The sequence below is a fragment of the Drosophila albomicans genome, chromosome 2R (genome assembly GCF_009650485.2).
Source record: "Drosophila albomicans strain 15112-1751.03 chromosome 2R, ASM965048v2, whole genome shotgun sequence".
In the NCBI taxonomy this organism is placed as follows: domain Eukaryota; kingdom Metazoa; phylum Arthropoda; class Insecta; order Diptera; family Drosophilidae; genus Drosophila; species Drosophila albomicans.
The window spans coordinates 8904434-8917811 of NC_047631.2; the positions used below are offsets into that span (position 1 = coordinate 8904434).

The following is a 13378-nucleotide window of genomic DNA, read 5'->3' on the forward strand; positions in this document are numbered from 1 at the left end:
TGTACTTATAACTGCAGATTGATCCCAAAGGAGCTATTATAGAAACATATTTTAAGCAAATTTCCATGTAATATATAGAAGACCATTGCGAACGTTTCCTCAGTTGCAAATTCGCCCTTTAATACAACAGAACATTTTAAAATGAGGACAAAAGTATTTAAAATATTTGTCATAATTCTTGCAATCGGAAATATAAATTGTGATTTTGATCCTTTTGATCCTTCCTGTACATATGCCGTGTCTTATTTGGATTACGACTATTATGAAGACTATTTAGATGTCAACTTTAAAAATTTTAAGGGTAGAATACAACTTGATATTCTAGAGGAATTTTTAAGATGTTATCCAAATCTTGAAAAACTTCGCATTACAATGAGCTTCAGACAAAGTAAATACATAAATTTTACTAAAGCAGCTCAGTTGAAAGACTTATGCATAGAATTTGAACATACTTTCGAGAAATATCCACATCTGACGAAGACTTCGATATAGATATGGCTGTTCCACGAAATTTTTTCCATGGACTAAACAAATTATTGAGTCTCACAATTAAATCAAAGGAAGAAGTTACCTTAGATGCCGAACATTTTCAAACATTAAATCTAAAGAATTTAAGTATATTCGTATCTACTAGACAATGGAGTTTTGACTGGGCACTTTCACTGGAATTACAAAATAATTTGGAATTCTTAGAACTTCACTTCAGTTACGAACCTTTTCTTCTTCACTTTTTTAAAGATTACACAAAATTACGCTTTATCGAATTCTCTAAAGAAAAAAATTTTTCAATATACAATCATCCCAGTGTACCGTATGTACCCGTTACATTCCTCTTATGTTCACAACATTCAAGTGATTGTTGCTTCAACGCGGACGTCAACAAAAAAAGTTGTCCTGAACACTTCAATTGTAAGCTAGAGAAAGCAACACAGAGATTTATAATTGAATACGATAAACTAACTACGAAACAACTAACGAAAGTACCAGAGTTGGTGAACCCAATAATTGGAAAGACGGCTCTTTATTTAAATAATCAGAACTTAACCAAATTGCCAAACTCAACCTTGTATGGATATTACAATCTATCGGAACTGCATCTCGCTAATAATAACCTTACGGAATTACATGTTGCTCAACTGCCACCCAATTTAACATATTTGGATATCAGCAACAATAGTCTTCGATCCCTGGACAAAAGTGTGCTGGATTTTCTATCGAATCGACCAGGACTACGACTTAAGCTAGCTGGGAATCCTTGGATCTGTGAATGCAATAATTACGCTTTTGTTTCATTCGTTTCCCATCACTTGAATAATACAATTGAAGACCGCAGAAGTGTAAAATGTAATCTTGGTCTGATAGCTCATCTCACAAAAACAGATATTTGTGGATTACCAAATAATTACATTTATATTGTCGGTGTTGGATCTATTATAGGCATCGCTGTCATGATAAATGTATATCTGTGTTACAAGAAGTCCATTATGATGTTTCTTTATGAACGCAATCTTCTCGTTAATTGGATAACTCAATTAGAACCTGAAGCAAACAAAAATAAGAAATTTGACGCATTTCTTGCATTTTCACATAGGAACTTGGACATGGTTGAGGAGTACGTTGAGAAACTGGAGAATGGACCTCTGGAATTTAAGCTGTGTTTCTATCAACGCAACTGGATGGTAGGAGCATCGATTTCTCAGTGCATTTTGGAGTCAATAGACGAGAGCAAAAGAATCATCATCTTGTTGACCAAAGAGTTTACGAAGTCCCCTTGGAGTCGATTTGAACTACGAACCGCAATACAGGCGACATCGGGTGATAGCCACAAACGACTGATTGTCATATTGTATCCTGAAGTAGAAATTGATAGCCTCGACTCGGAGCTAAGGACCTTTTTGAAATATCACACGTATCTACAACGCGATGATCCACATTTCTGGAGGAAACTCGCATATGCTATGCCCCATAAGCAGAGAAGACAAACAATGGTTACAACTGTATAACTTGCTTGCTTATTTTGTCTTTGAAACAATTGTATTTGAATCTAAATTCATGTTTCCTTTTCACATTTGTTTAATTCTCAAATTGAGAATCCAAACTTATAATTCCCGTAAATATGTATTGAATGTATAATGTAAATATAATCACAATGTATTGAAAATTGTTTTCGCTCCAGCAATATCTACATATGTATGTATTAAAAAAATTATTTTGCCAGAATAAAATAATTAAATTATTTGGAGTCTGTATGATTCTTTTGGTCTTCTCTATTGACTTCGTCCAGTTCCGTTGATTGATTTTTTAGGAAACACATAGAAACTTTTTCATGCCCGCAACTCATAGGGTAGAAGGGTATTATAACATTGTGCCAGCAGGAAATATATGTAACAGGCAGTAGGAGGCATCTAAGACTCCAGCGTCAACAGCCGAGACGATCTAGTCATGTCTGTCTGTCAGAGACTTTAAGAGATAGAGATATAATTTTTTTCGACATTTGTTTCCATTTCGTCGACAAAAATCGAATAACAAGTTTAATTTTAGAATATTTGATATATTTTGTACCGAATATATTCGAATATATCACGCTATATTTTTGGTACATTTTTAGAATCTGGTTTTATTGCAAATGAGTAGCGGATATCTTACAGTCGAGCATACTCTGTAGTTTTCTTATTTGTTATTATTAAATTATCCATAAACTTGCACTTTTAGAAAACAAAACAAATTGCTTTAAATTTTGCAGTGTTTGATAAATCGTTTCCATGTGGGTATTATATTTTTTTTTAATAATATAAATATATAATATATATATTACTCGTTATTCAGTTTATAATTAAATTTGAAGATTTTTCCACATAAAGTAAGTTGAATTGCAATAGAATTTCTCGTCTGAGCTCAATTTATTTATTGATAAGCAAAGGTTATTAATTATGGCGTCTACAATTAAATTTATAAGATTATAGCGCATCCTAAAATTATTTCGTCATCCCTTCGATAGCAGATATTTAAAGTCAATTTCAACATATTCAATAGAATAACCGTCATCACTTCTAACTGGCTTCTCAGACATTCAATATTTTGCAGATTTATAGTCAGGCTCATCACCCCCACCGCCTCCTGATCCACCTCCTCCACCGCCGCCGTCCTTGGGTAATTTTCGCTTCTGTATAATACCCTGAAAGCAGAAAGACAATTATATTTCAGAAGCAAGTATTCATCGCTTGTATTTCGACGTTACCTGAATCTTTTGCCACTCGCGATCGAGTTCGGCCTTTTCATTCTTTTCGGTTTTATTTTTGCGCGTCTTGCGGCCATCCTGCATCTTAACACCGTACTGGAAGGCAGCTTTTGGCAGCGCCTCCTTGGTGCTCATGTAGTCCGAGTATTCCTCCTGAGTGTCAAAGTCCCAGCGACCAATCGGTCCCTTCTTATTGCCCAAATCCATTTTGGTATAATCAACTTCATCGTCGGAATCATCAATAGCATCGTTCATCTCCTCCAAACCCGGATAGCACTCGGCATAGCCTTCCGGTTCATTGGCAAATCGCGATGCCATTGCCTTGGATATCTTTGGCGGTGGCGGTATACTGGTTATCACCGGCTCGGCTACCTCGGGCGGCGCATCCCCAAAGTAGGATTGAGTGTTGGCTTTGGATTGATGATGTCGGTCGCTACGCGATGCACTTGGTTGATAGTCGCCCACATCGTCGTAGATGCTATCGCCGAGTGGTTTGTTTGTTTTGCCGCCACTTGTAGAGCTGCTTCCTGCTCCTCCTCCGCCTGCCGCACTGCTGCTACCGCTGCCAACATGCTGCTGGCCACGCACATGCTCCACTTCCTTCTCGTAGAACAACGGTTTATCCTTGTCGCGTTTCTTGTTCTTTTTGTTGCGTCCTCCGGCGCGCAAATAGCTCAAAATCTGCGAGAGTTTATTGATGACAATGTCGTTGGTAGTCAGCGTGGCAATGTCTTCGCGTGCCACGGGCACCTCGTACTTGGAACGCTTCAGGGTTGTGGGTATATCCATATCCATTTCATCCTCCATATCGATGACATAGGCCATGCGACCGGGTGCAAAGAGTTCGTTGCGTGGCACCTCCTTGGATCGACGTGCCTGGATGAGATTGTAAATGTTGCGTGCCATCTGACCATTGATGGCATTGATATCTTCGGCTTCGCGACGTTCTGCCTCCAGTTGCTCCGCAGCCGCTGCAGCTTCAGCGAGTTTTTCGCGCGCCAGAGCTGCGGCAAGCTCCTCCTCTTCGGCTTCCTTGGTGTGTAGCTCGGAGCGCACTTTTTGCAGCAGCGCATAATCGAGACCCTTCACCAAGTGAGTGTGCTTCATGTCACCGCCCAAGAACTTTGACTCCTGAATAATACGCCGACGTCGCTCCGCCGCATCCACACCACTCTTGACATCAGGTGCCACAGCGCGATACGCGTTGGTGCTGCTACCGTGACCCGGTGTGCTGGCATTCTGGTAATCGGGATTCGCATTGTCGCGACGCTCACGTGCCCGATCTCTGTATTTCTCAGAGAGCTCCTGCAGCTTCACATCCTCCTGCTTTTTGAGAGCTGCATAGAAATTCTTCTTTTTGCGTCGCAAATCGTTGCGCTCGCTGCTGCTCTGACTTTTCTTCTTTTCTCCACTGACCGCTGCAGGCGTTGCAAACTGGGCGGTAGCAAGGTAACCGCTGCCTCCTCCACTGCTTGTGGAGGATCCTGGTGGCGGAGCACGCGGTGTGGCCAGCAGCTTGCGAAAATCATCGTTTGTTAGACGCACCGATGGAGGCGCCTCCAAATGTGTTTCCGACATTACGATAACTTATCAATATTTACACTTTTTGTGTATATTTTGTTTTTCTCAATGCAATAATCTCAACTTGTCATAGTGGTGTTATCGATTACTTGTTATCGGAGTGGAAAAAAAATATTGCAGCCCTGCTGTCAGCTGTTAATAACAGTGCAAAAAAACAGTCTCCATAATGTTAAGGAAAATATTGTTCATAGTTGTACTTGTTAGTAAATTCTTATATATTTAATATAATATTAGATTGGTAAAATAAGTGCTCCTTATTTTTTATGTATTATTATCAATTATGTATTATTTTATTAATGAAAGATAATCTGATTAGTGATACGTCTAAACAGACAACACTTTGTTTTAAGTGGCGCGCCATTTCCCAAGTGACAATTATTTATGTGGTTTATATAATTGTTATTTAAACATATGTAAAACAAATCATTATTTTTTTTATTATTAAAAATGGCAAATTTTGTTAAATATATAATTTACAATAATAAATTTGTTTCAGGAAACTGTTAAATATCGATGACATTAACATTAAAGTATCGATGCTTATCCACCTCTAATTGTTCCAGCTGTTTGAAACCGACTGATGAATGGATTAATATTTTTGTTTACAATTTGTTTCGAGTAACGGCTGACATACAAACAAAAATAAATATAATTTTATACAAAATGATAAAGTTTCTACAAGGATTGCCTAAGGTTGAGCTGCACGCTCACCTCAACGGCAGCTTGAATATCGACAGCATTAAGGAGCTGGCCGAGAATGTTTATGGCCAACAGAGCGACGAGTTTGCATCGATGTGCGAGCGTTTCATAACCTTCAAGAAGGGGTCCAATTTAAACGATTGCTTTCAAAAGTTTGCATTCGTGCACGAGTTGACTTCAACACGCAAGGGATTAGAACGCGCCACAGAGCTGACAATACGTGATTTCGCCAAGGATAATGTAATGTATCTGGAGCTGCGAACCACACCAAAATCCAATGACAACATGACTCGGCGCGCTTATCTGGAAGTTGTCATGGCAGCCATCGAAAAAGCTACTACTGAACATGCGATTACCGTTAAGTTATTGCCATCGATAAATCGTGGCGAGCCGTTAGAGGTGGCCGAGGAAACAGTCGCTTTGGCCATCGAACTTGGTCAAAAAGAGCCTGAGCTTATTGCTGGCATTGACTTTAGCGGCGACCCTAATCAGGGCAAGTTCTCCGATTTTGCTCCGGTGCTGGAGAAGGCTCGACAACATGGTCTTAAATTGGCTATACACTGTGCGGAAATTGACAATCCTTCAGAGATTCGTGAGATGCTCATGTTTGGCATGTCCCGTTGCGGCCATGGGACTTTCTTGGGTAACTCCGGCTTTGCACATATGAAGGAACAGAATATACCCATCGAATGTTGCCTTAGCAGCAATGTCAAGACTGGGACCGTGTCTAGCTTTGGTTCGCATCATCTCAAGCAACTTTTTTTGGCCGATGCCCCCAAAGTGTTGTGCACCGATGATTGCGGGGTCTTCGATTCCACATTGTCCGAAGAATTTGTGTTAGCGAGTGAAACCTTTGGATTGACGCGGAGTCAGTGCATCGATCTGACCATGGAGGCAGTGCAGCATTCGTTTGCCTCGCCCGAGGAAAAGTTGAAAATGAAGATGCGGCTTTATGCATTCACTCGACGTCAATAGGAATTGCATTTATTTACAAATAAAGTATTTTAGAGATTCGAAATGGCGCGCTTTTGCTCTTGAATGTTATTCTCTTTTGATTAGTTAACATGAGAAGAGCGTATTGTTGCTCTTTTTCTGCGGCTCTCCTTTAGTTTAAGCATAAATGTTAATTTAACATTTGTTGTGTATGCCAACCCAGTTCCCGCCTAATGCATCACTCAAATTTTATCAACCTTTTACCACTATTGCTCCCGAATTCATTTGTTTCTTAATTATTAACCTCTTGGGCTTCAGCATTTCTATATTGCATCAAATATATGCATTAATAACATAGAACAAGCTGGAGTCCATCTCTAGTTGACAGTTTGATGTATGCAGAAGTGTGTTAAATAACAGGCGCTGTTAAGGGGATGCCGGCGTGTCTAAATTTCGTGCCTGACACGAGAAATGTGGTGCAACAATATGAACTGAAAAACCAAAACTAATTGCTTAACATTACTTGTTAGTTTTGTAACCATAAGTATTAAAGAAAATTCTACTTATGTATCGATTATTATGGCTATCGGTCTAATGATTGTTAGGCTTTCGTGCCACTTGGCACACGCGCTCATCTCTGCTATGTTAACTCTGCGCTCTTATAAGAAAATTTAACAGCTTTTCTGGCCAGTACTATTTCTCTTGTCCGTGCGTGTGGTCGCGTCTCTGCGCCGGTTTGATCGCTGCCAGTGTGTTATTTCGTTTCGTTCTTTGAAGTGTGTTCGTAAATAATAAAGAGTGTCAAACAATTTCGAAGTAAGCAGCAAATTTTGTTATGAGCCCGCAAAAAGCAGCAGCAATTAAACGTGCAAGCGTTACTGCATGATTATTGAAAATATATAGCAAAACAACAATTGCTTGTGTTTATTTGCGTGCAATACTCGACATCAACAACATCAGCCGTAGCAACAACACAATATCTAAATCGAAGCACCGTTTCAAAAAAGTTGAAAAAGCACAAAGTGCACAACACACACAAGTGCTTTATTGCCGCTATAGTGTAGGCGTGTGTGTATTAGTTAGTGTATATGAAAGTGTGTGCGTGTATGTGTGCATGCGAGTAAGCATGTGCTTGTGATTTGATGTTATTGTCGCTTCTCCACTCCCCTCCCATTCCACAACATAAACATACAAATATTGTAATAAAATATTTTGTTAGCATAAACAAATGCAAGTAAACTATAGTGCAGAAAACAAGAAAAGGAACTAAGCAAAAGAGTCGTCGTTGTCTACAAAAATACACATAAGGTGAGTAATGCAAAAAAATGAAAATGTTGAGAAATCACAAAGTGATGAAAGTACCGTTTTATGCGTGCGACTTGTGTGTGCGTTTGTGTGGGTGTAAAAGAGCGCGCGCGCTGCGTTTGTTTTTGTTTTGCTTTTACTTTTGCTAAATAACTCGAAATGCGGTCGTCAGCAGTAGGCAAAATCATTCAAATATTTGCGCTAATGGGTAAAAATACGTTGATGTTGCTGCTACATCTGCAATTGCAGCTTGTTGAATGCAACAACGCAACGTATCGCAACGCGTCGCATCCTAGTGTCGTTGTCTGCCGTCGGCGTCGGTGACAATTTAGCTCCCGTTTTCGTTTCATTTACGTTTTGCTTTTGAACCTGTCAGCGTGCACATTTTCTGTTGCTTTTGCGTTTTTTTGTGTCTTATTGTTGCATTTTCTTGCTCTCCCCTTCATTCCGTACTGTTGTTATTGCTTTTGCATGCGACAACGCGACGTAGACGTCTACGTCGTCGTCATCGTTTTATTGTACATCATTTTCTTTTACCACATATACCAGCATATTCCGTGTACATATATTTATAAATTGTGTGAATGTGAGTGTGTGTACATGCATGCATGCTTGGGTATTTGGTTGTCTTCTTTGCTTTGTTTGTTTGTTTGTGATACCGGTTTTGCTCTTTGCTGCTCCTCTGCTCTCACCTTACGCTCAGCCAAAACACACGCTCTCTGCATTGTTGTTGTTGCTTTACAGGTAGTTGGTGCTTATAGTTTACTTTTAGATTTCTTTTCTCTGCTTCTGTGCGTGTTACTGTTGTTGTTCCGTTTTTGTTTTTGTTGGTTTTCTCTGGTTTTGTATTGTCTTAATTATGTTTTATTTGCTCTCAGCAATTATTAATCTGATTTCTGCGTTTGCTTTTGCCGTTGCCTTTGCCTTTTACCTCTGCCCGCCTATTAAAAGTTCATTTTCATTTCTTGTTCGGGCATCTAAAGCGATTTGTGGTTTCTTTTTATTTATTCTTGTGTTTTGTATATTTTAAAATGCGTATTTTATTTCTTGTTATTTTGTTGCCAAGGCTGTTAAACTTTGTTAATGGATTTTTAAAGCTTTTAGAAGATTTTTTGCACACATCGGATTGTTGATTCAATTTGAAATCTTGTGCAAATTTTAACATTCTTATTTTTTTTTCGTTTTGTGTTCAATCTTTTCTTTTGTTTTCGATTGTGCGTCTCATTATTCTTTTTGTTTCTGGAAACCATCATTCAAACAAGCTGCGAGAAAATCAAATGGAAGATACATTCTTCTAGTGTTTTTCTTTGTTTTTCAAATACAGAATTTTCTTCACGGATCTCTGATAAAATATGCTTAGCAAGGAAAATTCATAAAGTTTCTTATGTACGTATGTATAGGTTGTTCTTGCGATTACAACGAATTAATGAAAGGTTAATGAATGCATGAATCATATGATCATTTTGTATCCCAGTCTTCTGAGAACTTGAAGGCCCCATCAAAAATATAATAATAAAGAACGTGACTTGTGGGCAACCCAATAGAAAAAGTACGGCAATATTGGGTAAATAATAAAGAGAGAGAGAGCGAGAGAGAGAGACGTCTAATACTCTGTAGGCAGTGAAGGCGAACATTACAGAAGAATTATTTATTATTTGCATTGAGTACTTTGACGTGAATTCACCGCATGTCGACTCTTGAGGCCTCCATCACCATCGAGGCCTGGGGAGCATAAATCATGTCCAATTATAAGCATATTAAACACATTGTGTGGCTCTGATGATGAGAAGCAGAAACGCCCCAAAATAGCTGCAAGATATGCGAAAAAATAAAAGTAAAACAGAATTATTCTATTAATACTCTGGCGCTAAAATCAATCAAATAACTATCTATAACAACATTGACTTATCGAGTGAATACATAAAATGTATATTGAATTTTTATCATTCTTTAGAAAGCATCACTCATGAAAAAATGAGCAAATTCGAAAAATAAATTTAGATTTATTTAGATGTACTTAGAAACACAATCATTAAATGCAACTACAATAGAATATACAAAACCAAAAACTTTTATTATCTAACACATACTCAAATTCGTATATACAATTTCCTATATATGTATATATGTATGCAAAAAGAAAATTGACTTAAGGCCAACAACAGCAAATTTCGCACGCCTCCGCAGAGCAAAAAAGAAGACGTCAACGTTTTTCGCACGTTTTCACAAGCTGGAAATTTGTTCAAGAATTTATGTTTATTTGATTTTTGTCTAAACTTTTGTTTAGTTTCTTCTTCACATAAATTCTCAGCGTATTAGTGAATTCTTGACATAGAAATACCCTGTAATAAATGCAAGCGATTGATTATATTTCATAATCCGGCATTATACCTCCTTAAAAAAATGTTTTAACAACAGGCTTAGCGAAAATTTGTAAAATCATTCTGATTTGAAATTGCAGTGTTTATAACGCAAACACACTCTTTAAAAATTTCTAATAAATCGTTACTAATGTTATGTGTGCTTTTTGCTGGCCAGCTGAAGCGTATTTAATAGTATATCTTATTGGCCAGCTGCGTTTTCTCAGCGCTCTTTGAAGAGGAGCTAAGTGGGGAAAGAAATATATACATAACATATATGGTATATACTTACTATACATACAATATTTACACGAACATATGTTGGAATTGAATCATTTGGAAATGAAGTTAAGGCCGTTACTTAATTGATTAATTTATCCACATTTTTATGGAAGGTTAAAGTACTATGCAGCAAATTTACGGTTGCCTTTTGATCTCTTATAATTAAAGAAAATAGCAATACTAATAATTATGTTAATGTAATTAATTTGATTTTAGTAATTTTAATTTTTACTGCATTGTTGAACAAATATTTTCATCATATAGAAAATAATGTAATCATTTATTCATTTAGATTTTGTGTAACGCCTAAATCTGGATTCTTAATACTAACAAAATTAATTACGGTCTTTATGATTCCTGATGCTTGCTATCAGATTAAAATTGTATAAATTGATTAAGAAATAATTAATAAGTTTTGCTTGACAATCTGGTATAATTATATTCTTTGGCATATTTTAAATGTATGAAAGTATATTGATATACCATTAATACCTTTGTGTATATCTTAGTATATTCGGTATGCTAATTTGGTAAATTTCAAGAATTATTTCGTACTGATTTAATTGGAAAAAGCCTTTTTAGTTTTGATTATTTGCTAAATAAAAATAAAATTATTATACATATTTGATTATTAACTTTGCAGACCTTGTTGCTTGTTAATTTCAAATAAGATAAAATAAAAATATAATAAGTTTCTTAGTAATCTCTCGTTAGACTTTTATAAATTATTTAGTTATTGTTAACAGTTTGCTTAAGAGACAATTACTCTAATACTATTCATAAGAATGATTTAAGAAAATTATCTTTTTGTTAATATTTCGGGATATATATAAAAAATTTCTTAGAAATCATCTGATCCCTCTTAATTATTTTCTTAAATGTTGAGTGTCATTATTCTTTCATTGTGTCTCATTCGTAATGCGATGAAATAATCATTTTCAAAATTACAGAAGCATTGATAAGATGCTCTTGGGTGCGTTATAAGAGTCATCGATTCGGTTGCCACATCAGCGTGCCACATCTTTGCCTTTTGTCGTTTCCTTTGCATTTGTCTGTTGACTTGACCAACGACACAAAAAAAAAGTGAAACGACGGGATGTGGAAGGCATTAGGCAGTTTGTGCTGTTTGCTTTTAACTGAAAGCGGTCTGGAGAATTTAGGCGTGTCCAGAGGGGAAGAGGCGCACAGTTTTGGCACGTGGCCAACTAAATAGCAAAACGGCAACAGCAACGGCAAAGGCAACGAGCAAATAAAGTAAATGTAAATAAGCAATTGTTACATGAACATTTTTAATGAAATGCCTCGCCAATGCTTGCAACTAATCTAGTATACTAGATGTATATGTTTCATCTATTTAGTTGGCCTGTTTCTTAGGTTCTTTTTTTCTTTTTTTTTTTTTGGTGTTCTCTTTAAACTGAGGCCAATTCATTTGAACAACTTTCTGGCTGGAATGCGGCACGCACGCGACATTGACAAACAAACAAACAAACTCGGCGTCTTTTCACGTTCTCTTCGCAGCCAGACGGCAAATTATAACATTTTTTTCCAATCTTTCTTACAAAACACACGACCCTCCCTTTTAAAACTCACCTTCTCAGCATCTCGTTTTATTTCTATATACATATATTTGTTATTTTTTTTTTTTTTTTTTTTTTTTGCTAACGTTTGGCGGCTTTTCTTTGAGCTTCCCTAGACGTGCGATGCATAGCAAAAGCGGCGCATGGAAAAGCCGGAAAACTGTCTGACATTGCCATTGTTTGTCTTTGGCAGTTCCCAAAACGGAACAGAGCTCTATGTACATATCATATACACATACATATGTTCTCATAGACAATAGGCACCCAACAAACATACTTGCATACATTATATTTAGTTAGTTAGTCTAGTTTCTAGTCTTGTGAGTCTTGAGAAAGCAACGCGAAACGAAACGCGAAAGACGCAACGATGACACAGCTATTTCTTTTGTCTTTTCTTTGCTACAAAAGTTGAACAACTAAAAAAAAGAAAAACAGTCATGAAAACTCTTCCTCCAAATTACCGGATATTGCAGATTTTGCGCTTCTCTCGGTTCAATTGTGAGCGCCTGAAATGTTTTTCAAATTTTCTTTGAAGTTTCACACACTTTGCAACGATGTGTGAAGGGAGAACGATGTTAAAGGGTTAGGAAGGGAAATTACACAGTTACATATTTATTTTGGTAATCGTTCTTCAATCGAAATTGTTCAATTATTGATATTTTATTATATAATGAAAAATCAAATGTTTATATTGACATTCAACTGGCTTTAAAGTACAATTTATCACACTTGTCTTACAGCATTTTCGGGTCATCTATTTTTGATGTCTCTCTCTCTAGCCTCTCAACAAATTGACAATCAATTTTGACAATCTCTACCATAAAAGGAACTTTAAAAGTGCATTACCCACAACATGGAAATATCTTCAATTCAGTTGCCAAACACAAAAGTTGACTGGCAAACAACTGACCCGGAAAAAATAAATATTAACATCAAAATTCAGTTGAAATGCGCTAACTGACTAAAAGATACCCTTTAACAAGTCATGCTGAATTTGATTCAATTGTTTTAGAAAAGATTTTTACAATTTATATTTTTTTGTGTTTTTTTAACATACAAAGAAAAAGTATGTTTTTTTTTTTAATATACTTTAAGAAATTACATACATAATAAGATACAAAATGTTGTTTATATTTGGTATTATATCTAGCCAAGGGTTTTACAATTGTTTACGGTATTTTTATACATTTTAAAAGAAAAATTGTATAGAAAATAATTCAGAGAAATAAACGATATTATAATAAGCCAAGTTTGTCAATTCTGTTAGGAACAGGGTAGAAAAAATAAATAAAAGCTGAAGCAAAGGGATGTAAAAATAAGATCTACCAAGGCATGCTCACACATTTTGTTACTAAATATACATCATCTATGGGGAAAAGCTATAATGCACGTAATGTTTGTTT

The 13378-nt window shown here is 36.5% G+C and overlaps 3 protein-coding genes across 5 annotated transcripts in view; 2 read left to right on the forward strand and 1 right to left on the reverse strand.

The window, feature by feature from the left end:
- Window positions 1–2895: 2895 nt before the first annotated feature.
- Window positions 2896–4895, reverse strand: LOC127566228 (protein Red). Its single transcript, XM_052008240.1, has 2 exons — window positions 3239–4895; window positions 2896–3175 (listed from the first exon to the last, which is right to left on the reverse strand). Exons 1-2 carry the CDS (start codon window positions 4814–4816, stop codon window positions 3071–3073), a joined length of 1683 nt encoding a protein of 560 aa, XP_051864200.1. The 5' UTR covers window positions 4817–4895; the 3' UTR covers window positions 2896–3070.
- Window positions 4896–5396: 501 nt separating this feature from the next.
- Window positions 5397–6545, forward strand: LOC127566230 (adenosine deaminase-like protein). The gene has a single exon (XM_052008241.1). The coding sequence runs from the start codon at window positions 5483–5485 to the stop codon at window positions 6491–6493; it is 1011 nt and encodes a 336-aa protein (XP_051864201.1). The 5' UTR covers window positions 5397–5482; the 3' UTR covers window positions 6494–6545.
- Window positions 6546–7140: 595 nt separating this feature from the next.
- LOC117574052 (furin-like protease 1) overlaps window positions 7141–13378 on the forward strand; it is a 164208-nt gene continuing 157970 nt past the window's right edge. For 2 of the 3 annotated variants that reach the window (XM_052008234.1, XM_052008235.1), the window contains exon 1: window positions 7141–7759. The gene's annotated coding sequence lies outside the window, so the exon portion shown is untranslated. The remainder of the gene's footprint in view (window positions 7760–13378) is intronic. The other variant, XM_052008236.1, reaches the window with a different exon arrangement.

Bases quoted from the DNA above. Each gene is read 5' to 3' on its own strand.
- LOC127566228 (XM_052008240.1), bottom strand. From the start codon at position 4,816: ATGTCGGAAACACATTTGGAGGCGCCTCCATCGGTGCGTCTAACAAAC. The intron at 3,176-3,238 runs GTAACGTCGAAA...TTCTGCTTTCAG, and splicing joins GCGAGTGGCAAAAGATTCAG to GGTATTATACAGAAGCGAAA.
- LOC127566230 (XM_052008241.1), top strand. From the start codon at position 5,483: ATGATAAAGTTTCTACAAGGATTGCCTAAGGTTGAGCTGCACGCTCAC.